The sequence below is a fragment of the Gekko japonicus genome, unplaced genomic scaffold, assembly GCF_001447785.1.
Source record: "Gekko japonicus isolate JY-2015 unplaced genomic scaffold, Gekko_japonicus_V1.1 scaffold2268, whole genome shotgun sequence".
NCBI classification, from domain to species: Eukaryota; Metazoa; Chordata; class Lepidosauria; order Squamata; family Gekkonidae; genus Gekko; species Gekko japonicus.
Window position 1 is genome coordinate 205671 of NW_015174338.1, and position 24616 is coordinate 230286.

Here is a 24616-nt window from a genome sequence, read left to right on the forward strand (position 1 = left end):
GATCCAGTTCAGCGACAGGGAAACCCTTCTGCTTCATCTCCTCCAAGTGCCAGAAGTACATGACTGGTCAGAATATAAAAAAGGTAAAGGTTCCCTTGCTCGAAAGCCAGTCGAATCCGACTCTAGGGTTGCGGTGCTCATCTCCGTTTCCAAGCCGAGGAGACAGCGCTGTCCGAAGACGTTTCCGTGGTCATGTGGCCGGCATGACTAAACACCAAGGCGCACGGAACGCTGTTCCCTTCCCACCGAAGTGGTACCTATTTATCTACTTGCAATTTCTTGCTTTCGAACGGCTAGGTTGGCAGGAGCTGGAACTAGAGATGGGAGCTCACTCCGCCATGCGACGCACTTGAGTCTCGAACTGCTGAACTACCGACCTTCCACAGCCTGCAGTTCTGCGTCTTAACCACTTGAGCCACCGCAGCTCCGGTCAGAATGTACCACTGGGCCATTTCCAAAACGATTCCCTCCCGCCCAGGACACCTAATCTGAGAGCAGGAGCACCCCACGGAGGAAACCCAGTCCCTGACCAGTGTTCCCTCTAAGCTGAGTTAGTGTGAGCTAGCTCACAGTTTTTTAGCCTCTGGCTCACACATTTTTGTCTTCGCTCAGGAAGGAGGGCTCCAGAGCCAACTGATTTATGCAGCAGCCAAATCGCTCGCTCACAACTTTAATGCCAGGAGCTCACAAAGTAGAATTTTTGCTCACAAGACCACAGCTTAGAGGGAGCATTGTCCCTGACCCTTTCAAAGCCGGCACGCCGCCGACACTCGGGGCGCTCTGCGAGGCGGCGACGCGCAGCCAGCTCTCGTTTCCTTCTGCTCACGCCCATTTCTCTTCTGCAGCCGCCGCCCGAGGAGCTGGCAAGCGGGAAACCGCAGCGTGCAAAAGGTGCAGAGGACTCGAGGAGATAAGCAGGTGGAGGCGCCGGAGAGAGTGCGAATTGCTCGCTTGGTTGCAGAAGAGCGACCACAGCGACAGGCAGCGCCGGCGAGAGGGGAGCCTGCGCAGTCGGCTCGGGGAAGGGGAGCGCGACAGATGTCGCGCGGTTCACAGGACGGCGGCTCCACGCCGCGGAGGCACCAGCCGGGCTGGCCTTGCTTCAAAACGGCTTCCCGGCTTCATATTTGGTGATCATTTGGAGGGGAGTGACAAGCCTGTGGCCCAAACAGAGGCTGGGTTGAATCCCCAGTGGGGATCCAATGCCAGGCGCACATTTTCATGAGATGGGACTCCTTCTAAACCCCCCCCCCCTTCCAGGAAGTCTATTGAACTGTCCTGGGAGACCCAGTTACGTTAATCGGTAGCAGCAAAAGAAGAAGAAGAGATTGGATTCATACCCCGCCCTTCACTTGGAGTCTCAGAGCGGCTTACAAACTCCTTTTCCTTCCCCTGCCCACAACAGACACTCTGTGAGGTGGGTGGGGCTGAGAGAACTCTGACAGAAACTGCTCTTTTTCAAGGACAGCTCTTATCAGAACTACGGCTTGCCCAAGGTCATCCAGCCAGGTGCAAGTGGAGGAGTGGGGAATCAAACCCGGTTCTCCCAGATTAGAGTCCGCGCACTTAACCACTATAAGCAAAATAAATGGGTCTGCCAACCTCCAGTTGGCACCTGAAGATCTGCTATTACAATGGACCCCCAGACAACCCAGACCACTTCCCCTGGAGAAAATGGCTGCTTCAGAGGGTGGACTCTACGGCCTTATACCCTGCTGAGGCGCCTCCCCTCCGCAAACCCCGCCCTCCCAGGGCTTCACTCCCCCCCCCCAATCTTCAGGCATTTCCCGACCCAGAGCTGGCAACCCTAATAAAACACAGCCCCGGGGGCACCTTCAACGTGAACAAAATGTCTCCCAGCATCTGGAACAGGGTTTCTGGATGCTTCTGTTCCTCGGGTTGCCAACTCTGGGTCGGAAACTTCCTGGAGATTTGGGTTGGAGTCTGGGGGTGGTGGGGTTTGAGGAGGTGAGGGACCTCAGTGTGTGTGGGGAAATGCCCTATGGTCCACCCTCTAAAGCAGCCATTTGTAATAGGGAAAATTATCTCTGTAGTCCGGAGATCAGTTGCAATTCTGGGAGATCTCCAATCCCCTGAGGTTGGTAACCCTGGTCTATGCCATGTTCAGAAGAGATTCACATTCACACTGCAGAGGCTGTGTGCGTGGGGGAGGCAGGAGGACTCCAGGCCATGGGGGTTTAATTCTTGCATGTATGGGAAAGCCAATACAGGCCCAGTGGCTTGACTTCAGCCAGAGACCTGGGTTCAAATCCCCACTCAGCTGTGAAGCTCACACTGGGCCAATCCTCATCTCTCAGTGTAAACTACCTAACAACACCCCCTCCCACCTTCTGACTGGGATACAATGGCTCAGGGATCTCCATTCCCACTTGTATCTGACAAAGGGAACTTTGATTCTCAAGAGCTTATGCCCTGGAGATCTTGCTGGTCTTGAAGATGCGACTGGGCTCGAATCTTGCTCTCCTTAAGGTAAAGGTTCCCTTGCTCGAAAGCCAGTTGCATCCGACTCTAGGGTTGCGGTGCTCATCTCCGTTTCAAAGCCGAAGAGCCAGCGCTGTCCGAAGACATTTCCGTGGTCGTGTGGCCGGCATGACTAAGCACCAAGGCGCACGGAACGCTGTTACCTTCCCACCGAATTAGTACCTATTTATCTACTTGCAATGTCTTGCTTTCGAACTGCTAGGTTGGCAGGAGCTGGAACTAGAGACGGGAGCTCCCTCCGTCACGCGGCACACTCGGGTCTCGAACTGCTGAACTACCGACCTTCCACAGCCTGCAGTTCAGCGTCTAACCACTTGAGCCACCGCAGCTCCTTCTAGCTCTCCTACCCAACAACAAATGCAATGAAGATCAGAATAAGACATCCCTAGGGAGTTTAAAGATGGATCTTATTAAGAGACTGGAAAAGTTGGAGACTGCTGGGTTAGACTGTTGGCTAGGGACCAGGGAGAGCTGTGTTCTAGTCTGATAGGCGACACTGAGGCTACCTATGTTAGCTTTGTCTGTTCTCTCCAAGGTTTCAGGTCCATCGCTTGAACCTTTGACCTACAGATGTCAGGGACTGAACCAGAGAGTCTTTGCATGCAAAAGAGACCCTCTAACACTGAGCCACAAGCCGCCCTACTCTCTAGAATGGTACACCCTATGTGGGATGGTCGTCCCCTTCCAGCTTCAAAAGGGTCATCACACAAGGCGTGGTGAAGGAGGCCCCAGCCAAGTTTGGTGTAGTGGCTAGGAGCCTGGACTCTCATCTGGGAGAACCGGGTTTGATTCCCCACTTCTCCACATGCAGCTGCTGGTGTGACCTTGGGTCAGTTACAAGTTTTCTCAGAGCTGTCCTCTCACGAGCAGTTCTCGAAAGAGCTCTCTCAGCCCCACCTACCTCACAGGGTGTTTGTTGTGGGGAAGGGAAGGGAAAGGAGATTGTAACCTGCTCCGAGACTCCTTCGGGTAGTGAAGGGCGGGGTATAAATCCAATCTCCTCTTCCTCTTCTTGTCAGCTGTATCAGCCAAAGAAACCCTTGAGATTAGTGGGGCAACACATGTAGCAGGTGAGCCAGAGAAGATCACTTTCGTTTCTTCTGGACTGCAAATGTTGTCAGCATTTGCATGGTTTCTCTCGTGCCATTTTACAGCCATTATATGTTACACCAACAGATAATACTGTGTGAAAGTAACACGGGAAGGGGGAGGGAAGGGTTGTTAATTTTAAATGTGAGGAAACATAAGAAAATACACTCACAGGTTCCTTTCTTGCAAGGGACATATGGAAACAAGGGCATATGAATCATACCAGACTTCTTCCAAACTTTGGGGTCATCCTTAGTTCAGACTCTATGACCCCGGGCCACTTTCTACCAACCTATTTGGCCACAGAGGATTCTTGAGAAGTGGGGGGGGGGGACGACACAGGATACTTCTTCACCCAAAGAGTAATTAACACGTGGAATTCACTGCCCCAGGGAAGTGGTGGCAGCTACAAGCACAGACAGCTTCAAGAGGGAGCAGAGCAGTGGCTATTAGCCACAGGGGATGTCTGTATTCTTGGTGCTTTGGGGGCTACAGTGGGAGGGCTTCTGGAGATCTGGCCCCACTGGCGGGCCTCCTGATGGCACCTGGTTTTTGGCCACTGTGTGATGCACTGTTGGACTGGTTGGGCCATTGGCCTGATCCAACATGGCTCATGTTCTTATGATAATCCCACATATGCTATTCAGAGCTCATTAGACCAGTAGAATATAAATGAATGATGAGAAAGCACTACATGTAGGAATATGCACTGCATACGTCCAAAATGATTGACGTTCATCTGCGCCTGCTCAGGGTGGTTGTGGTGTTAGGAGTCTGTATTAACAGACATCCAGCTAGCAGAAGCAGGTCATGGGGCTTTTTGAACTGCCGTCCCCAAAATAGGGCACTAGGAAAGCTACCATTGCGTTTAAGATCTACCCATCTTGTGTCAAATGGAGCATTGAGATTTTGTTACTGTATTATGTGTTTCTATCGTTTTAATCTTGGCACTTTGTGCCCTTGTTAGCCGCCTTGAGCCTTTGGGGTAGGGCGGGATACAAATCTAAGGATAAATAAATAAAAATAAATAAATCAAATTTCCTGAATGTATAAAATCTGGATTTCTGAAACCGGTTCTCCCCACTGGGGATAAAATTGCATTTCCCCCCGACCATTCCAGTTAAAACGGATGCTGGTTTTTTTTAATCAATTATGTATAAATGGCATTGAAGAATATCTACTGCTTCTCTTTTCTTTCAGGCTAAATGGGAACCTCAGCTCTGGTTGAGTACACACCCACCCCACCAAGACCTTGAAAAGAATAACTGTTCTTTCCTTGTATATGTAAATCAGCATATCTATCCATACCAATTCAACTAATTTATGTTGTGCATTTTTATGACACCCATCCAAGCCAAGGACAATGTCCATCAGTCTCCCTCCATTTCATCCTCACAACAACCCTGTGAAGTAGGCGAGGCTGAGAGTGTGGGACTGGCCAAAGGCCACTCAGGAAGCTTGTGTGGCAGAGTGAGGGGATCTGAGTGCGAGTCTCCCAGATCCTGGTCAGATACGCTATTTCACCACACACCAAGCCTGTAAGGTAAGGATTAACCCCATGTTAAGATTGTAAGAGAAGCCAATTTGGATCAGGCCAGTGGCCCATGTGTTACACAGTGGCCAAAGCTCAGGGGCCATAAGGAAGTCCACCAGCAGGGCCAGAGCTCCAGAAGCCTACAAGCGACAAGCCTACGGCTACAAGCATGGACGGCTTCAAAAGGGAATTAGATAAGCATATGGAGCAGAGGTCCATCAGTGGCTATTAGCCACAAGGTATAGATAGGGACTCTGGGGCAAGTGATGCTCTGTCATCTTGGTGCTTGGGGGGGTCAACAGTGGGAGGGCTTCTAATGTCCTGGCCCCACTGGTGGACCTCCTGATGGCACCTGGTATTTCTGGCCACTGTGTGATACAGAGTGTTGGACTGGATGGGCCTTTGGCCTGATCCAACATTGGCATCTCTTATGTTCTTATGCCTTCCCACTGTTGCCCCCAAAGCACCAAGAATACAGAGCATCACTGTCCCATATGGGGATAGGGGGCTGGGAGTGACAGTGAGTTCACTGTGCAGGTGAGATTCAGCCTGTCTTGGCCTCCGTACTACACCAGTCCTTACGAAACGACTCAAAATATCGAAGGCCAGTCTCCTCCCTACCCTTGATCACTTTTACAAAACCTGACCCATGAGGATATGGAAAAGTAGCTCTCCATACCATGACTTAGCAAGCTGTCTGAAAGCACTCTGCACTGCCCTGGCTAAAGAACATGGCCTGGTTCAAAGCTATACTTAAGTGTAAGCCAGATAAAGGAAAAAGTTAGTAGCCCACAGATATTTATAAACTAGCATGCATCATGAGGTTATTTGAGAAGTAGTTCTGACAAATACTTGGTTAGGAAAAAATATTACCCAACTTGACTTGCTGCTGGAGAGAATAGGAAAAAACTAGTCTGTTTTGGAGCAAGCTGCTGGCGAGGATCCTAAAGCCCACAGCATAGCCCACCTGCCTTCTGCACTGGGGTTTTCCCCTTGCACAAACCACATCAGATCATACTTCGCTTTGCACAGCTACTGGTTCCCCACACACCTCCCCCAAAGCACAGTTCACCCTCCCACACAGCTCTGCAGCTTCTAGTGCAACAGCTTCAGTTAGCATCTCCCTTGCATGTGTTTCCCCCCGGTCTTCCGGCAAGCAGCTCAGGGCAGTGGAAAGGGTTCTCCCTCCATTTTATCTTCACAACAACCCTGTGAGGTAGGGCTAGGCTGTGGGCAACTGGCTCAAGGTGGCCCAGTGGGGATTTGAACCCAGCTTTCCCAGATTCTGATCTGGACAGCTAACTCATGGAAAACAGCTGGTATGGAGACTACTCTTTTTTGCTCCCAACCCTACCTCAACCACGCAAGCTTGTTTTGCATGTTAAGACCTTGTCCGCAATCCTTTCAAATTTTTTTTAATGTGCGTGTGTGTCAGGAAGTCATGGTGACTTCTGGTGACCTCTACTGGGGCTTGGACGTTTTCAGAGAGGCGGCTTGATATGCCCACCTGTGTCCCGGTCAGTGTTCCCTCTAAGCTGAGTTAGTGTGAGCTAGCTCAGTTTTTTAGCCTCCAGCTCACACATTTTTGCCTTAGCTCAGGAAGGATGGCTCCAGAGCCGACTACTTTCTGCAGCAGCCAACTTTGCTCGCTCACAACTTTAATGCCAGTTGCCCACAAAGCAGAATTTTTGCTCACAAGACTCCACACCTTAGAGGGAACATTGGTCCCGGCCCTGATGAGATCCGGCTTGCCTGGCCGCAATCCTATCTTGAAGCAACTCACCTGGCCTCCTTTCTCCATGGATTAGAGAAGGAAGCCACACCCCTGCAAGCTGCTTAGGAACTTCCAGTGTGGTCTAATATTCAGAGCATTTAACCAAGATCTGGGAGACCCAGGTTCAAACTGCCAGCTTGCTCGGTGGCCTCGGGCCAGCCAAACACTCTCCGCCTAACCTCCCTCACAGGGTGGTTGGGAGGATACAACGGAGGGGAGAACGACACCAGCTGTTTTGGATGACTAATGGGGGGGGGGGAGTATCTTAATTACCGGAAACAGTCAAGTATTTCCTTCTAAATGCTGAGTAACTTTCCGGAAAGCAAAACTTTTAGCGGCACTTGATTCTGTTGGTCCAAAAGTACAGCAAGTATTTGTGACTTCCAGCTCTAATCCACAAACCTGCAGGGGCAGTAATGTTAAGGGGACACACTACATCGGCAAAGGAGCATTAACAAAATCAGCAACAGTAACTTACCTTGTTGTAATTCTTACTGCCAGCCTGCAAGGAGATTCAGTATTATCCCGTTTTGTAGACTAGGGAGGGAAAGAGGCTGAAAGCACGGGGCTTTACTTACAGCCACCTAGGGGCTCCATGGCTTAGATGAGCCTTGCCAGGCCATATCTCTGGCACCTGGACACTATGCTAGTCAGCTCTCGAGTTGGCTTCAAGGGTTTTTAGTATGGGGGGGGGGGTCCAATACAAAATCCCCTACCCTATCCCCCAATGCAAAGGATGCTTCCCTGCCCCAACTACCTGCCATAGGGGATTTGTCTCATGTAAGAGTGCAATTCTTTAATACTTGAAACATGCAGTCCAGAGGGTAACCATAGCCACAGTATATGCACACAATTCAGAAAGGTCCACAGAACTATAACAGATGGTGCTGCACCCATCCTCCTTCCTTTTCAGCAGTAGATGTTCATTACCATATGTATTTGTTGACCTCATTTATACTCAAGCTTTTCTGCTCAATGTGGGTGCAAAGAGCTTACACCATTCTGCTTTCCTCCGCTTTATCCTCAAAACAACCCTGTGAGGTAAGGTTAGGCTGACAGGGACTGGCCCAAAGTCACCCAGCAAGCTTCCATGGAAGAGTAGGGATTTGAACTGGGGTCTCCTAGCCCCATGCTGTAACCGCCACACCACACTGGCTCTCCACAGCTGGGCATGGGAAGGCAAGATGACCCCAGAGCAGAGCACAACACCAGACATTCTAGAGACTCTCCCGAATGAGAGAGAACCCATTTCTCCCTGTTGCGAAACTTGACTTGGTTCCTATCCATTGCCCAAAACAAAACAGAAAGTTTTAAATTTCTTTATGTGGATGCTTGCACCATCTAGTGGACAAATGCTATTGTTTCCTTACAGATGTATCAAGCTTAGCTGGGGTGGGGAGGGAGGCTTCCACAAAACAAGAGACCAACTACCTTGTAGTTTTGTGAGTTTCATCAGGGGATCTGAAAAGCAGCAAGCTGTCATCGTAATAACTGTAGGGAACTTTCAGGGGAATAATAATATTCCCACTGCAACATCGTATTGTTTTCCTAGCAATGAGGATAGGCACTCTGCCCACAACTGCTGGAAATCCTATCTAGCCCCCTTTTCCGAGATCCCAACACTCCACGCAGACTTTCAAGCATATCCCCTAAACGAGAGCCAGAAATTGGAGCATACTCTGGAAAAACCACATTCTGGTCTTCTTCTGGACTCCCACAGAATACAAATAGCTTGAATATTTTCTGTGTAAAGGAGCAACAGGCTAGGAACATGACACTGTTACTACCAAGTTCGCATCAAGAAGGGAGGCCACCACGATAGTCTTAGAGAAACATTTATTAGAGGGTTGCAGGATTTGTGTGAAATATAAAGTCCCTTATAAAACACTCAGCTTAGCAGCTCTCTAACAATCCCTTTACCATCTTGTGCTGCAGTCCTCAACAAGGGCAATTCTCTGACTGCAGTTAATGACTCTTATCTTGCTCATAAGAAGTTCTGATCTAAAAAATGTCATATGTAGATCTGGGAGGGAATTTACAGCTACGGAAACACTGACAATTGGTCCAAATCAGGCTGTAATTGCATATGCTGGTAGTTAAAGAGTTAAACCAGTTTTAAGATACTAACCAAAATAACAAAAGCTTTAAAGAGCAACTGTACCAAGATATAACTAAGTATCACCAAAAACAAAAAACAGAACAAAAAACAAAAAGAAGAAGAAAGAGAAGAGATTGTAAGGTAAGTTCAGGAAAGTTTCCAAATATACATACAAGTTCAATACAGTAATTGCACAAAATGAAAGAAGCCAAGTTAGCTGCTGATAATTACCAAGGTTAAAATTTTCATGCTTCACACAGGAAGTTCAAATAAACCTTAGAAGTCTTTGTGTGATTTTTCCTACCAGGAGATGGAGTGCAGAGCTATTAGCCAAGCTATTAAAAAATGTGCAAACCACAGATTAATAAAGTTAGTTTCATTTTGTGATGTCAGCTGATGATTAGACTACAGTCCTATGCAGGAATTGGGCACTGTTTACACAGGGTCTTTCCTGCGTTTTAAAAACTCAGAAACAAATGCTCCTTGGGCAAGTGCTGTTGTTGTGCAAATTTCCATTCCAGATTGGTATCAGGAAAAGTGAGTAACACTAGGGGCCCAAAGCAAAACAAAACAACATGGTGACTTTGGAGCGTGCTTATTTTTTTTCTTTTTCCTTAAATCTAAGCAATACACAAAAAAAGCATAAGGCTTTTGATTATCACTGCACTTTTTTTTTAATTCTGAAGTTTAAAATGTAAAGCTTGGACTTCTCGGTGAAGATGCGAGATTTGTCACTTTCCAACCTGTCTTTTTCACTGCTGGCAGATCTTGGTTTCCACAACAAACTCATTTTCAAAGTGCCGGATTGAGTGGCATTTTTCAGCAGAGCGTTTTTGGACACCTGATAAGGGGGGAAAAGATCAACTGAGCTGAACATAAACCAGAGAGATTTTGTGTCCCATCCCCTCCAAGATGTCTACATATTGCTACATGCATCACTACACTACTCCCCCTCACCCAGACGCCCAGTTCTGTAAGGAACAGGCAGCAGTACCTGGGATCTTGAATGTAATTTAAAACTAACAGCTCCCAAGATTCTACAGGGAAGTAGGGAAGTGTAGAAACATCCTTTGTTTCTGTACTCCAGTGCCATCTCTCACAGTTCTTATAAAGGAAGCAACTTGACTGAAACACTATAAAGTTATAGCCCCCCCGCCCCCCATAGATGGCTTCATGCAAGTTCTCTGATCTCCACCATGGTCTTTTTGGGTATCTAAGGGTCCCTTCCTTTCTTTTTCCCCAGCGGAAAAGCTGGTTGGATCCAACCCAATGTTCTTTTCTGGACTTCCTGAAAGACAGCTAAATTCCAGTTTTAGCTTTTGATTTCTACTGGCGGGTGAAGCCCACTTGACATCCTGAAGTACTCACCCATGATCTTATCTCTGCGCTGAAGTCTGAAAGTTTCCTTCCCTGCACAGAGCTGATAAATGAAAATGCCCAGATCTGACACATTATCAATCTCTTCCGTCACAACCATTTCTTCACGAATAAGATAAGTTTGAGGCAGATAGGAACCAGTCTAAGTAAAACAGGGGGGGGGGGGAGACACAAAATTTACACCATTAACTTATCAAAACAGAAATGATCTGAGCCTTGAGTGCCCAACACATAACATCTACAAATCACTGTTCAAGTGAGACAGAAACTGGAGGGAAAGCTACAGCTATTAGAGAAATGAATGCCAGCTTCCTGCTTAACTAGCACAGCTCACACTAATCTCCCTCTGCATAGAACTCTCCTTCTGCACACATGACTGCACGGAAGAACCTGACAACATGACGCAGCCAAAAGCTCTAACAAAAAATCCAAGCAGAAGGATTTTTATCAAGGCAACACTCTTGAAATGCAAACATGCATACCAAGCATGGCCTGGCAACCAGCAGCAGACTGGGGTTGGGGGGGTCTGTTGGCAACAGTTTGATATCACTTCTGGGGAAAAAACTGGAAGTGGCATTATGTCCCGCTAGACATCACCAGAAATTCTATTTTATTTATTTATTCACATTTATAGCCCACCCTTCCCATAAGTGGGCTCAGGGCAGGTAACAACAGTGGAAACAGAGAGTTTCTGGCAATTCCTAGAGAAGACTGATGTTACCTCTGGGTTTTCCCTGATGTGACTTCATGCCACTGCCAATTTTTAAGTCCTCCCCCCCATCAAGTTGTAGCAGAAGGGGACAATATTTTAAAAGCAGCACCCCTGTATAGATCATGCTGTTGGACATCAGTGACAGGCAGACTCGGCTCAGAGTTACCAAAATGAAACAGCCTTCTTGCTTCTGCCCCATGAGCTTTCTGGGGATGTTCTGTGTCTTTTTTCCCTGGCTGAAGCCAATAGGCCACTGGGCTTCTACACAGCAGCTCAGTTTAGTGAAGTCAGCTGACACCATCTAAGGGAAGGGAGGCAGTAGCCAGGCACCCTGCCATTACACCTGGATCCAGCTCAATCCACAAAGAGTAGCCTCGTTTGCTCTGTAACTGTGGTGTTTCAACTGAACTACCATTATGTAAACAGCCTTTACACACAGTATGTTATCACAAGTAAACAAATGAAGTGGCACAAGGGACCTTTCAAATTTGGAGAAATAACATTCCATATTCACAAAACTGATTCCTCAGAAGCAAGGTCTCCAAGCCCCTTTGTGCCAGAAGCTATGAAAACGACAACTGGGGTTCTGCAGTGGCAGAGTATGAGCTGGGGTTTCTTTTCAGATCTCTTTAAGGTCAAATGACACCCATACTGAGGAATTTCTTTGTGCAATTTCACTCCCGTGCTCATTAAAAACATATAACCTTTTCATGCAGCATTTAAGCAAGTGAAGTACACAGTTAATTTGGGAGGTGCCTTTCTGAAACGTTTTGTGTTTTATGAGCTGATTTTCTCCCCAGAATTCATAGTCTTAAATAAAGTGTTTACTCATAGGACCCAACTCCTGAAATATGCATGTTTGAGATACCTGTCCTTGAAGCCTTTTTACGTGCTTTTAGGTTAACTTTGTACTTTCCCTTCTCCCTGAAGAACTCCATGCAAATCAAGAAGCTTCGTACCTTACCAAGCTAGCCTGTTCAAAGAAATGTGCCCTTCACATTGTTCACCTGTGTCCTTCTGGATACCAGGTGTATCTTTGATATCAATAATACAACCTACAAGACATTTGTTGAGCAACACCAAGCAATTCCCGAGTGCTCGGAAGGCCACAGCAGACTGCAGCTAAAGCCGCTTAAGCACTCACCGTGGCACACAGGCTACTGCAGCCAGGGGAACAAGCAATTCTACCTCCACAGAGAACCTCTTTTCCCCAGGGCTAATTCGAGAGATAAAATAATACATACTGCTAATTTTGCGAAGAGGTCTATCAGGTTCCGTGGTGGCATCACAATGGAGGTGTTCAGAGGGATCACGTAGCAGTTACCCAGTTGCAGGTCAAGGTAGGCCGTCAGAAGCTATTAGGAAAAGTCATACAGGGATCTATCAGTCGAGTGCAGACTTTGAAAACGTGTTTTATTCCTACTACATTTAAATGGTTTGCAGATGCTTACTGAAACTGTGAAACTTATGTGAAGAGAACAATGAAGCTGGAAGCGGTGTGTGTGTGTGGGGGGGGATATGGCAAGCAGAGAAGACTGAGGTTTTCAAGAGTAATACACAAGCGTGACAGAAAGTGATAAAACTTGAGATCTATTCTGAGCATACACATTTTGCAAATAAAGGCAACTTGGGACAGTTTTTGAGAAGTACGGATAAGACATTCTTGCGCAGACATTATTTTAAAAGACAGGGTGGCCTCTGAGAATGGTAATACAGGGAGATATCAATGGGGAGAGAAATCAATTACTGTTACCCATTTTGGTAGCGTCTATCATAGCAGTGCTACATGAATGCTGTGTAAAAAACCCTCTACAATACACCACTCAGCGCAATGGTAGACACCAGTAGAGACTAAGCTTATTCACAACAACAAAACATTCTTTAACAGCACTCTGACTGACAGTTCCATCATTAAAGTATGCTTATAATCTGAAACTGAACAGCCCACATTCTTTTTCAATGAGGCCTGTGAGAAAACCCTAATCAAACTGGAGACTGAACAGTAATGCTTGGCAGACTGCTTCCTAAGGCAGCTACGGGGCTGCACACATGCACATGCATCTTTAGTCCACATTTCCAAGTAAATCTTATTACAGTCAAAGAAACGCTTTGGCACTGGTTTCTTCTTGATGCTCTTTAAATAGGGAAACTGGATTTAAAAGCATGTCCAAACACATATCTCTAACAGGGCTCAACAGCTCCAGGTGCCAGGGCAGCTAGAAATTTCACTGTGGTTCCTGGTATTTTCAGTCGTCATTTACTCTAAGTGCCTCCTGGTGATTCTCAGAAGTAGAAGGCTTATTTAGGTGACGGATTAGAGGTTATCTTATTGTTATAATGAAACCAGGGTACCCCATATTTATTCATATGCTACAATGCTTTTATTATAGCTTTTTGTTTAACATAAAAGAACAAGCCACTGAAGAGCTTAGGATCAGGTGACAGCAATAGTTAGAAAGTATGGCAATTAAAATATAAAGCCCTGAAGGCTGAAAAATAAGTCTGGCTCCAACATTTTTGGGGTGGCTCATAAAGCCAAAGAAAGTCTGTCAAGGCCAGCTCTATTGAGTCAGGTGAGCCTCTGGTGTTTGGCAAGCAGAGTTATGCAAGGCAGGTCAGGAACCTTCAAACGTCATGCATACTGGACTGCTCGGCTATGAAGACTAGCATGTGTCGACATTTCTGTGCACAACTTTAAACAGCGCCCAAGCTATTCAAGTTATTCTTATAGGCTGGCTCTAGACAGAAAACAGCTCTGTGGACGGTCCACAAGGGTTCCTTTAACGTCTTCAAAACTCAATTCTACTATAAGACTCAGCACACAGTTGTTTAAATATGCGTGCAAGAGGAACCACTGATATTGGGAAGCCACGGGATTTAGGGATGGGACTCTAAAGCGGGATCTAAAGTGAACACTGCTGCCTCAAACAGGTATTCTCCCGGTCAAGTTCCTATAGTGTTAGACCATTCAAAGCACAGTACTTTTTAAACAACTCACCCTGTCGAAATCATGAACAATAGCTGCAGGATCGCTGTCAGAGAATTTTGGAACTGGGACATCAATGATTGCTATGTTATCATCCTCCCGGATATCAGCAACTTCGGCAATGGGTAGGAAGTACGGTTCTGCAGCATTATCTGGATGTTTCTCTGCTTCAATGCATAGTTTTGCATTGTACACTTTATGCTAAAATGAAACAACTGTTAGCTTCTGACACTCTTAGATGTCAAGCTGCTGCACACACAACTCACACATAATTCAGGAGAGGACTATGGAATTGGACATGTGCTACATGTATTTATCTCATTAAAAGTTCAGGGGGAAACAGAAGGAAAGGAAGCAGTGCAAGCATATGCACCTCCAGCCTAATGATGAGAGAGTTTCCAAGGGTATTTTGCACAGACTTGATACCAGGGCAGACTGGGAAGTTACACTGGGTCAGGAACAAGACTGGCAGAGTGGCCAACAGTGTGCTTATTAAGGCAGCAGTGCAGACTACCCAGCTCAGATTTGGCCAGGGTCTCAGCCTACCTGCTGCTTCCTCCTGCACCATGATGAAGCAGAATGAAACCTGCCAAGTTGCCAGCACCACACAGGCACTTGGCTCTGCTTGCTCCTGGCTGCAAGCAGCCCACCTGGGCAGTGGTCCACCAGGAACGTGCCCTGTAAGTTCAGGGGCCACTCCGGCCCTCTTACTACTTCTAGCACGTGTCACTGAAAACGAACAATCACAATTGTTTATGCAAATAAACCAGGAGAGATGAGGTGGTTTTGAACATCTGCTTTGCTATTCGACATTTAAGTTTCATGATGCTTCACTGCCATATCTTTGAAGGGTCACAGACCTGGGATACAGTTCATTGTTTATGAACTCTCAATTCAATTACATCCATGCTTGTATTTTATGAAATGTTTTGCTTTAAATTGCTTATGTTTGTTTTTGCCAATCTTTCCCTGCCAAAATAAGTTGTTCCATTACCCTTGGCATGAAGTACTTGTAGATGCAGGCTCCACCAACCACCACTCCAGCTAAGATGAACGCAATACCCAGCAGGGTCAGCAGGCATCTTCCAGAGGAGCTTTCATGGCTGTGAGTAGCAACTTCTGGATCCTTTGGGAAAGAGAAAGAAAACCAAGTTCATTGCTGTCTCAGAGACATTGCTTTAAGTAATCATATCTGACCCTGAATCAAAAGGCAGAGTCGCCCTTCAAGGTGAAAGACAAAATGCCAGGCAAAATGCATTCCAGAAAGACTTTGAAAAAAGGGCTAAGACATCCTAGGGTCAATATGAACAGCCTGGAGTTGATCATGTATTTCAAAACCTTCCAATGACATAATGGAATAAATAACCCCCATTAACTTATCTGAATTACAGCAAGGGAAAATATTCATCTTAAAAATGTCAGAACTGTGTTTTACTAGCCTAGTAACAATGCTGTAATTCAGATAAGTTAATGGGAGCCATATATCCAATAACTTGCTTATTGATAAGTCACTTAAAAACCTGAAGAAATTTAATGAGGTAGACATTCTATTAACCTTGATGTTGACATATTTAGACATGGGGCTACATGCCACATTTAATTCCCTTCATTTTCTCAACCTTGTGCTTTGGGCAGCTTGTTTCCCCTTCTTGTATGAACAAATGCTGTTATTTAACTGCTGGCACACTGCTATTAGCTTTTAGTCAGTGTCAGTGTGCCAGGTGCTGTACAGAATGTAAATTATGGGGCAACTGACAGAAAAGCCCATAGCATTGGGGTTCACAAACTCAGATGCTTTAAGAGGCCCAAAATATGCATTTCATCCCCAAGCCCCCTAAACTTAGTATAGAATTAGTACTGTGACATGAAAGTTATTGTTCATCAGAACAATCCATATTCAGCAGTTGAGAACTGTAGAAGTTGCTGTCCTTGAAGTTAACTAGGAGTACGACATCATTCTAGCAAGCTCCTTGGAATAGCCTAGTGAGACGTATCTGGGATGCAAGGATTAGACTCTCAACACCAATAGTAGCTGGTCAGTCCCTGAGTCCTAATGGGCTACCCTTACATGTTTGATCACAGTGAGATTCTCTAATCCCATTGTGTAAAGGACAACTCCTTTACATGTACTTCTACATATGAAAAATAAAGTAGTGTTACATACCAGACCATGTGTTCAACAGAACATCACCAATTCAGTTTTACAAGATTACACATTCAGACTTTCTTAAATTTCATTTTAAATTAAATTATTGAGAAATGTATTGTAACCATCATTGCTTAATAATCTGTCACATTAAACCAGTTTTTTAAAAGCTGGATTTCATCCACCCTGACTTGTGAATGTCAGGTACAATAAAACTGCTAAAAATGCCTTTCTCCCTGCCTCCTCAATCCAAGAATAGAAGAACAGCATGACCTTGAGAACTAAAACTGTAGAAAGTGAAATGTTTCAGCAACAGAATCTGAACAAACATGGCTTATATGGGCATCCAGAGATCTCTAGAACCTAAAAAATGCTGTTCAAGCAACTATACATGCCGGTAAACATTATTGTTGGCAGAAGTCCAAGCACAAAAGAAGATCCTAGCAGTCAAAAGAAAAGTACATATTTAGTAAATAGTCAGGCTGGATTCAGGCATTTTCAAAACACATGTACTGTGCCAATACCACTTTGAGGGCAAGGACTGGTATATAAAACGCAAGAAAGTTTCTTTTGTTGGTCTGTCCAGGCAAATGCAACACTAACATCTAGAAATCTAAAACCATTCCCTGCATTTAGCTAGCTGGTGTAACTGTACACAGCCAGCCTAGATGACAGAAGTCATACAGAAAGTAACCTGATCTCTGAAGCTTTCTAAAGCAAGGACAGAGCAGGCGCCAAAAAGCTAAGCAGCAGCCCAAGCGCCAAAAAATATATGCAGCAGTTCTGGCAGAATTCAGAAGTGTTTGCAGCCACTAGAATTTCTAGCATGCTAAACAACTAGTGCCTGAATTCTGTGATCAAGAACAAGCAACTGAATCCAGACAAGACAAGCAAGGGCTGACTGGGGTTGAGGCTTGGTGGAGGGGGTGGGGGAAACGCTGCCTACCTTAGCTGGCCTAAATCTGTCTTTGGTAGACCACATGAAGGGATTAGGCTGTTCTTGGACCCACCGTAGGTAGGTGCAGCTCTTTCAAGTATATCTTGCTGGCTGGACTCACCTGAACTACCTACATTGACCCACGCTGGAGCAACCTGGACTTGGCACAGATGCTGACTGCTGGATTGTTTTGGGGGAGTGTTGTTTTAATTGGCAAGTTAATTCTGTACATTCTTGGTTTAATTCTTATTATAGGCTTTGAAGGTGTGTTGACTGTAAGCCACCTTGAGCCTTTGTGGAAAGTGGCTAAATAAAAATATTTCTAATAACAATTTTCAATTCATCCATCCACTATTATGGCCAACACTGAACTCAGTAAAACACTATGCTCACAGAAAAATTTTACTTGTCTTGTCCACTCAAACTGAAGACTGCCTTATGCACAATTCTGTTCTTTCATGCACTGTCTCAGAGGAAAATACAAAGTTGATTACACAACAGTTTTGATTTCCTGCATGGTGTATGTTTGTGGTTCTATCAGTTCCACACAGCATGTGCTTGTGGTTATATCAATTCCACACAGTACTTCAAAAAAAAAAAAATGCCAGTGTCTGAGACAGTCTTTATTTGCACCCTATCCTTTCTGCACTGGGTGGCATTTAAAGAGACAAAACTGGTAAATCACACCAGACAATTATTCTTTGAAGATATTTCAGAGTTTTGAGTTTGGTATGCCCAGGTTATCCTCTTAACAGATACTTATTGTACTTTCAGGATGCTTTTACCCCATCCTCAGGTTAGAAGAGAAAAATCCAAGCAGCCATTGAACTTGGTCAAGGAAACAAACAACCGTGATATATTATGCCACAAAAGTCTCCAAAGACTAGAATTTTCTTTTTCCAATATTCAGTTTACTGGATGCAATTCAAACGCCATCAACACCAACGGATCATGCATATCACCTCGTTTCGTGTACAACTTTGTCAAAGTGAATAGCGTTGAAATACAAGATTAATCCATTTAACAAACTCACTGGTAGTATTTCATAGTGAAATCCACTGATGGTGGATTTTGAAGAATGTCACTATGAAATACTACCAGTGAGTTTGTTAAATGGATTAATCTTGTATTTCAACGCTATTCACTTTGACAAAGTTGTACACGAAACGAGGTGATATGCATGATCCGTTGGTGTTGATGGCGTTTGAATTGCATCCAGTAAACTGAATATTGGAAAAAGAAAATTCTAGTCTTTGGAGCCTTTTGTGGCATAATATATCACGGTTGTTTGTTTCCTTTTCCACTTCCTTCCCGTGGTCTCTCTCCCTGGTTTGCATTAAATTTGGTCAAGCTAGATGGGGGGGGGGGCACTAGGAGACCTATAAATTAATCCACTGAATATTTAAAACTGCTTAACAGCAGCCACATCTGCCCCCCTCCGCTACTTTCCTATCCTCAATAACCCCCCAAAATGCTATGTATGTTTCCCTCAGCAGGGCAAAAGGAAGCTCCAGAAGATTAAGGATGGGAACATGACACAGGGGAAAAGCCTCCCCCCCCGGCTTCTACATGTCAATAAAAATACTTGGGAGATCCATCTAGTTTGGCCCCCATCCTTTGGACTAGCTAACATTGCACAAGAGCCTAAATGTTGAACTGCACCTCTACATATTAGCTTACAAGTCTGCAGCTGATAGAAATTGTGTGCATTAGCACTTTGTACTTCAGCATTATTTCTGAAAGCAGTCAAGTCAGTACTCAGCCAAACAGATACTGCTTTTTGATTTGTAATCCATCCAAGAGTCTACATACTGCATGCTATTGACTGAGCCCATAAATTAACTGGCAATCATGACCCCAAGCAGCTATTTGTATTTTCAAGCAATTGCCAACAGCATTTCATTAGAGCATTAACAAGTGCGTGTCTGAACAGATCCAGCTGCCTTACACTGACTCAGACCAGCAGTGCAGAGCCTATTCTATTTTGAGGCTACAACTCTGGACAGACCTGCCATCTCCAAGCACTGGGTTACCCAATCACATCTAAAGCTAAGAATCAAATAAATTTTTAAGCCTGATGCTGTACAATTAAAGCATCAGCACAGCTGGCAAATGCTGAACCTCCCCGGGCCCTTCACCCAGGCCTTCTCTGCCACCCACAAGCTTATTTTCAGAGCCTGACTTGGGGACGGGGTGTGTGTGTTACACTGCAGGGGAAGGATACAGCATTCAGTCCTCCTTTATATGAGATTGGAACATACTTTGAGGGCACAGGTCTGCCACCATTGCATGACACTTGGGTCCAACTGGCAACAGATGCCAACAAGCAAAGCTCTCTCTCAAACCCTTTACTTAGAGGTGTCAGGGTCAGACCTGGGAGCGTGCATATATACAACAGATTGTCTATTACGAATCTATATACCCACATTCAGAGAGAAGGGCTATTCACAACAGCTGCTTTGTTAAAAAAAAAACCCCACCATACTCTTAACAATGCTTTCACTTTCAGGATCCCAAGAGAATGAATTGTGAAACACTTGGGGTGAGTGGGGGAGAGCGGATCTTGCACTTGCTGCAAAAGGTTTATAGAAAGCTGAAGGAAGAGTTCATGCACATTTCAGTTCAACGCATCAGGCCTGAAATGAACATGGGTTTAGAGAGAACACCTCTGTAGCAAAACACAGCAACCCTTCCCATCTGATACTACACTTGATCTTAGCCATATGTATTACTCTACCCCTTCTCCAGCTGCCAAACTGGAAATGAGACAAGATTATCTCGTATGAAGCTCCTGTTATACGAGGTGGCACCTGATTTTATCTTTCCACTTTGCTAAGGGAAGCCTCTTGCCAAAAAATGAGCCATGGGTGTGTGGCTTAGGGCTTGTTTCCATGCAAATGTTTTAGGATCATAGGTAACCCCATAACCCCTTGGGAGCTTTATGTCCATTCACACACACCTACATGTAGATTGAAGAGGCACTATTAACTCCATTTATTATTTTCTAAAAATCACCCAAGAACACCAGCCTTATCCTTTTAATTTTTACCTTAATAAACCAAGTAGTTTGCACATTAACCAAAACTCTAAATATGAAGGGGGTAGGGGAAGCTAGGGTGAGTTTTTCCCTGTATTTCTAAGCTTGGTCTTGCATCTTTCAAAAAAAAAAATCTTCACATTAAGCCACACATATAACAGATAATGTGATACAAAGCGTGTCTGTATTTTAATTGTGATTTCAGATCATGCATGTTTGGATTTACAAGATTAAGAGTGTAGGACCCCTAAATATACAGTTGAGCTGGCAACCACCACCTGAAGCACCAACTACAGACACATGCACAAATGAAAACTAACAAAAGGTTTAAGCTAATAGGAGCAATATCCCCATTTATTGTGACAACTGGGAGACAAGGGTGTCTTGAACACACCACAGGGCAATCACACCCAGCCACAGCTTTCAACAGCATGTACCCACACAGAAGAAAGATGCAGCTGTTTCTAACATGATGGTGTACAGACCCAAATATGTTAATGCACAAAGCAGCCCTTGAGATATTCAGGGCCATGTTACACATTCCATCACATGTGAAACAGCCAGATGTCATTCATTCAGCAAGGAACCACAACCGCCTGCAGCTCCCACTATGCAGTGAAATGGATTCACACAACACTTGCATATGCAACAGTGCACGAATATGTACGCTCTGGCAACAGCTTTCACTTTCTGTGAAGTGGGAATGAGTCACAGAGCTTTTTGGACAACCGCCCCTCCCACCTCCCCACACCCAAACATGTAGCACCGTCAGCAACCTAGGGGCAGAAGTTCCAAGGAAGATAAAGCCCTGAAACAGCTTTAAACAGACACCACTATTAGGGAAGTAAAAAGGGAAGGGCTAGAACAGGCTAAACTTTTACCCTTTTCTAATTTTCCCACTAGGAGCTGTGGTGGCTCAAGTGGTTAAGACATTGGACTACAGACCGGTAGGTCGGTAGTTCAGCAGTTAGAGACCCGAGAGCCGCATGACAGACCCCATCTCTGGCCCCAGCTCTTGCCAATGTAGCAGTTCGAAAGCAAGAAATTGGAAGTAAATAGGTACTGCTTCGGTGGGAAGGTAACAGTGTTCTGTGTGCCTTGGCGTCTAGTCATGCTGGCCACATGACCACGGAAACATCTTTGGACAGGCTCTTTGGCTTGGAAACAGAGATGAGCACCACATCCCTAGACTGGCTTTCGAGCAAGGGAAACCTTTACCTTTACCTAATTCCTCCACTAAACCTGAGCAATTCACATACCCCGCGTGTGGGGAGGGCAGGATATAAATAGAATAAAATAAATAAATAAATAAATACCCTCCAAACTCTCCTTCAACATGGGCATTCTGCATCATCCAGAAATGCACCCTCTCCTTGGCATGGGGGCCAGGGGAGGAAAGGGAACAAAGCCTGTTACAAAATGCAACTGTTGCAACCCTTTTGTCCCGATCAAGTTACATGCAATGTTCCCTGTAAGCTGCAGAGCCTTGTGAGCAAAAATTCTACTGTGTGAGCTACTGGCATTAAAGTTGTGAGCGAGCAATTTGGCTACTGCATCAGTTAGTTTGCTCTGGAGCCATCCTTCCTGAGCTGAGACAAAAATGTGTGCGCCAGAGGCTAAAAAACTGTGAGCTAGCTCACACTAACTCAGCTTAGAGGGAACACTGGTTACATCTACAGTGACACCACCCAGTTCCTAGCTGCAGCCAGGCACCCCTGGGTTGCGCCAGACTGCAAAGTCCATCCTCATATGTTTGATATGGATAGGTGGACAGTCCAGTGGCTGTCTTTCAACTCTCTTAATCCCAGCTACAGCTGGAGTGCCCGCCCGCAGACACCAAGACAAATGTCTCCTCCCGACTCTTTGACGTGTGAATTTTACAAGCTCGCTACGAAAGACATAATGGGCGCTTTCACACACTACATCATAAACTTTCGATCCACTTCCAACGCACTTTGCAACGGTGGGCGCTTCCACCCATGCTAAATAAAGCCGTCCCGATCCACTTCATCGAGAATTTGTAAGTGGAACCCGGCACTCCGCACAATAAAATCCACCTGCAAAGTGCACTGAAAATGCCTTACTCCCTGTGTCTGAAAGCGCCCACCGTGCGTGCGTGAAACAGCAAAACCCGCTCGACAAACGGTCGCTGAAGGGGACTGAAACGTGCATCGGTTAGGATATGTGTATCACAGCAAGCGCAGTCGCATCTACTATTAACGTCCCGTCCCTTCCGCGAAGCCAGCCTGCGGGAGGAGTCCCGGGCAGAAGCCCCAACCCTCCTCCATTCCCACGCCGCAGAGTTTGCAAGCGAAACCGAGCGCCCCTCCCCTGGGAGGCGAAACCTGCCTGGCGACGAGGAGGAAGCGAAAGCGGCCCTGCTGCGCGGCCCTTCCGCGGTCTCCCCCTTCCCCTCAAGAGCGGGCCTTGCTGGGAACCACCCGAGCGACTTTCCGCTCCGGTTTACCCCCAACGACAACTCCCGTTTGCCCCTTTTGGGGGGCGAGGGGAGGCGCGTGTTTATATTTCCGCCGCCATTTTGAACTGCGTGTGAGGGGCCGGGGGGCGGGGAGGTCGGCCTCTCTCTCTCTCTTTCTCTCCCCCTCTTCGCCGCCCGGTGTGCACAAAATGGCGGCGCAGGAGGCCCCTCACCCCCCAAAAACCCCCCGCCGCACCTTGTCGGCCACCAGGGCCTCCGCCGCCTCCTTCTTGGGCTCGTCCTTGTGGGCGAAGGGCGACTGGAACGCGATCTTCACCATGGCGGCGGCGCTCGGGCCTCCTCCGCTTCTGCGAGCCTCGCTGTCGCCTCCCGCTGCTGCTGCTGCTCCTGATGTCGCTGCCGCCGGTCCGGTCGCTGCGCAGCCGCCTCTCCCTCGGTGGTTGAGCTCGCGGAGTGGGCGGGGCCTAGCCGGGGAAGCCGCGAGGGAGGAGCGTCAGCCCACGGAACAGCCACCGCCCGCCGCGGTGAGGGAGGAGGGGCGATCGGAACTCTCCAGCGCGCACGCGCCGGAGAAGGCTCGCCGGCTTTCGGCTCCGAAGACGGGCTTCGGCTCTTGCCGGGCTGCGGCGGAGGCCGGGGGGGGCGGCGCGCGTGCGCTCTCCGACCGCCAGGCTGGGTTAAACGGAAAAGGCCTGAGAGGAGCCCTAGTGCGCACGCGCGAGCTCTAAAGGTTTCTTTAGGGGGTGCGGAAGGAGTGCTGGGAGAAGAGGGACAGTGTTCTTAGCAAATCTGATGAAGACTCTTGAGAGGCGGTGACTGCAGACCCCCGCCCTTATGAATGGGTCACTAATTATACTATTATTAATATAGGCAGGGCTTTATTTGTAGAAAAAGCCCAGCAGGAACTCATTAGCATAATAGGCCACACCCAACAGCAGAAACTCATTAGCATAATAGGTCACACCCCATGCCTTCCCTTGGTTTGCCTGGTTGCCCTGTGGCTGCCGGGAGCCTGGGCAAGGCCCCCCTTGAAGGGAAGAGAAGGCAGTTTAAACGGCGTTCCCTTGGCTTCCTCAGGTGCCCTGCAGCTGCGGGGAGCCTGGGCAAGCGGGCCCTGGACACACTGGGGAAGGCATGGGGAAGCATTTAAATACCTCCCCAATCCTTCCACTGCCCCCTCAGAGTTGCGCAGGGGTCGCTCTCCAGGCCTTCCCTCTGTAGCCATGCATACCCAGAGGTTTTGGCTGTGGTGGGCGTGGCCAACTCTGAAGCCAGCTGGAACTCTGTTCCAGTTGGAACCGGTTGGAACCGGTGCAGTTTATGCCGGCAGAAACACGATCAGACTCACCCTCCTGTCTGCGGAGCCCTCCGGCGTCGGCGTTTTTTTTTTTTAAAGGACTGTTTGAGCATGCGCACAGGCAGCCATTCAGAGAATGGCGATTTTTGCGCATGCTCAACCCCCCCCCCTTACATTTAAACTTTAAAGGTAAGCACTTACCTTTAAAGTTTAAAGCCCAACCTGGCCTCGGACTCCTCCGGGAAGGTAAAGTAAGGGCTTTTTTTTCCCTTCACAAACGCTCGGGGCGAAGCTTCGCCCGAGCGCATATCGCTTAGAGTTTAAAAAAAAAATGGCGGGGGAAAGCCGGAAGCCTCAGGCTTCCGACGGAAGTGGCTAGGCACCGGTGGAGAGCGATCAGATGCCGGTTTGTATCGGAAGCCACCGTTGCACTCTGTTTACCACCACTTGGGATCTAGTGGCAGAGTACAACGGTGTAAACGGCTTTGTAACGGTTAGGGACGGGAGGCAGATGTTCACCATGTGAACGCCGGTAAGTACACCGGTTGGAATCGTCACCTATTCCGTTACAAATGCCGCGTCTGGACGCACCCATAGTGTTGGACTAGATGGGCCATTGGCCTGATCCAACATTGGCGTCTCTTATATTATGTTCTTATGATCTTAATATCTCTCCTTAACTTGGAT

The 24616-nt window shown here is 46.8% G+C and overlaps 1 protein-coding gene across 1 annotated transcript; it reads right to left on the reverse strand.

Annotated features, from left to right (window-relative positions):
• Positions 1-9011: 9011 nt before the first annotated feature.
• Positions 9012-23175, reverse strand: ITM2A (integral membrane protein 2A). Its single transcript, XM_015424280.1, has 6 exons — positions 22868-23175; positions 15067-15198; positions 14085-14273; positions 12331-12441; positions 10366-10516; positions 9012-9838 (listed from the first exon to the last, which is right to left on the reverse strand). The coding sequence occupies exons 1-6, from the start codon at positions 22949-22951 to the stop codon at positions 9750-9752; spliced, it is 756 nt and encodes a 251-aa protein (XP_015279766.1). The 5' UTR covers positions 22952-23175; the 3' UTR covers positions 9012-9749.
• Between the last annotated feature and the right edge of the window lie 1441 nt (positions 23176-24616).